The sequence below is a fragment of the Myotis brandtii genome, unplaced genomic scaffold, assembly GCF_000412655.1.
Source record: "Myotis brandtii unplaced genomic scaffold, ASM41265v1 scaffold412, whole genome shotgun sequence".
Taxonomy (NCBI): Eukaryota; Metazoa; Chordata; class Mammalia; order Chiroptera; family Vespertilionidae; genus Myotis; species Myotis brandtii.
Window position 1 is genome coordinate 504600 of NW_005365832.1, and position 2042 is coordinate 506641.

The 2042-nt window shown below is 50.7% G+C and overlaps 1 protein-coding gene across 1 annotated transcript in view; it reads right to left on the reverse strand.

Annotated features, from left to right (window-relative positions):
• The window catches only part of ANKRD44 (ankyrin repeat domain 44), a 147432-nt gene that overhangs the window by 76646 nt on the left and 68744 nt on the right, over positions 1 to 2042 (reverse strand). The window contains exon 16 of the mRNA XM_014545560.1: positions 803 to 883. Coding sequence (XP_014401046.1) covers positions 803 to 883 — 81 coding nt within the window. The remainder of the gene's footprint in view (positions 1 to 802; positions 884 to 2042) is intronic.

Genomic DNA, 2042 nt, shown 5'->3' on the forward strand with positions numbered 1-2042 from the left:
GGGGGGGCGGGGAGCCCACCGGGCGGGAGGAAGGCCCTAGAGTGGAGAAGAGAGCAAGCAAGTCAAGGGCTGTGTGTGTGTGCAGACTTGGGGCACTACACCCACTGGGTCCCGAGACCAGAGAGTGGGCACCGTTCATTCGTTTGCTCACCTATTCAACAACTACTTACTGATCACCAGCTGTGTGCTGGTCACGGCGCTGAGCAGCACAAGCTTGTCACTGTGACCTGTCGTGCAGGAAGGACTCCCAGGGACAAAGCATTAGGGCTCCCCAGGAATCAACACCCCTGGGGAGACAGGCACCCCACCCCATCGCAGGAATAGCCGGGCAGAGGCAGGGGGGAGGAGGGGCATGAGCAGCGGCTGAGGGCAGGGGGCTGTGTGCGTGCTGATGTGAGTGTTGGGGATGAAGAGGAGAGTACAATGGGTGTATTTCCCACTGAAATCTCAACGCATTTATTTATAGAATCCGCTAAGCAGTTACCTGCAGGCCCTACAGGAGAGCCTACGGCCCTGGGAGGAATGTCAGGGTATTGCCCGAGGCACCCGATACCTGGCAGAGTCAGAAATGATATTTCAGACACATCTGGTTCCAAAAGCCGCTGACCAATCACAGCCATGGCCGTGCCCAAGCTCACCATTTTAGAAAGAGTGCCCTGGGTGACAGCAGCCCAGCTGAAGGATGTATTAAAAGAACAGTTTCTTCTTCACTAACGACAAGCCCACATCACCTCCTCAAGATCCCAAGTGAAAACCCCCAATAGCCAGGCTGGCCCCATGGCAACTCAGGGAAGTAACTTACAGCGCAGCCTCTTTCTCCTTCACCTCGCGGGCACTTTCGAGTTCCTCTGAGTTTTCGTGGGCATTTCCTAAGGTGGTCTTACTTCTCGGCGTGAGGAAAAGAAAGAAAACTACAATTAGTGTTTTAATGGCCAAGTTGCTAATGATTTTGGTGCTATGTAAAGCTCAACGATTCTTCTCCCAACCCAAAGAAATAAGTACTACAGAGTTTTCATTGAGGATCTACAGGGTGTCCCCCCAAAAAAGGTATACACACTTTAACAGCTGAGAATTCACTTAATTTTCACTCCTTTTCGGGTTTAACTTGTTTGAAATAATGAGTGAAGCCAGACTATGCTATGAACAAAGAAAATTTATCCTCAAGTGCCAGCAGACTTATTTTTCAATGGAGAAACATAAAAGATAAAGTTTACAGTACAAAACCAGCATCCGTGGATGAACTGAGGGCGCACAAATACGGAACAAAATGATCCTTGATGCCTGCGATCCCAGGGCCTCGTGCTATCAGCAGTGCCTGGGCCAGAACGGTCATCAGTTTGAACACAGACATTGACAAAAAAAATTTATTCATTTCCCTAGATTCTTTTAAATTTTGAAAAATGAACTGTATGTTAATACACACTGATTTTATAGTCACCCGGAGTGCAAATGCATTCTGGGGGGACGCCCTGTGTGTTATGCATGGTTCTCTCCAACGCTCCCCAGCACTGACCCAGAGTCAGTCCCACAGCCCGAGGCAGCAGACAAGGCCCTGGAAGCTGCTCCTCCGGAGGAGGCCCTGGCCCTTAAGTCTGTGAGAACGAGCTCAGACATCACGCGCACCTCTCCCGTCTTTTCCCCTGAACCGGGTCACTTGATCCTGCTTCCCATTCCCAGCCACCCAGACTCCAAACACGGCCAGGGCAAGACTTCCTGCCCGCCAGCTCCTGGAAGGGCGTCCACACCCGCGGGGGACAGCAGTGCCTGCTTCACACGTGACACTGCATCTGAGGCTACTGGGCTGACGCATGGATGGCTATTTTCCACACAGGACACACATATCAGCACATGTAAGTTTTACCGCAGATGAAGCATTTAAGGGGTGGTAATGAAAACTGCAGCAGATGACAAAATAAATGACAACAGATTTTTGAATGGGCTGACAACCTGGGCTTGACAGCTCCCCTTGGCACTCCACCCAAAACACAGAGACGTGATTGTGCAGTGATATGAAATCATCACACATCAAGAGAGCAGAATGG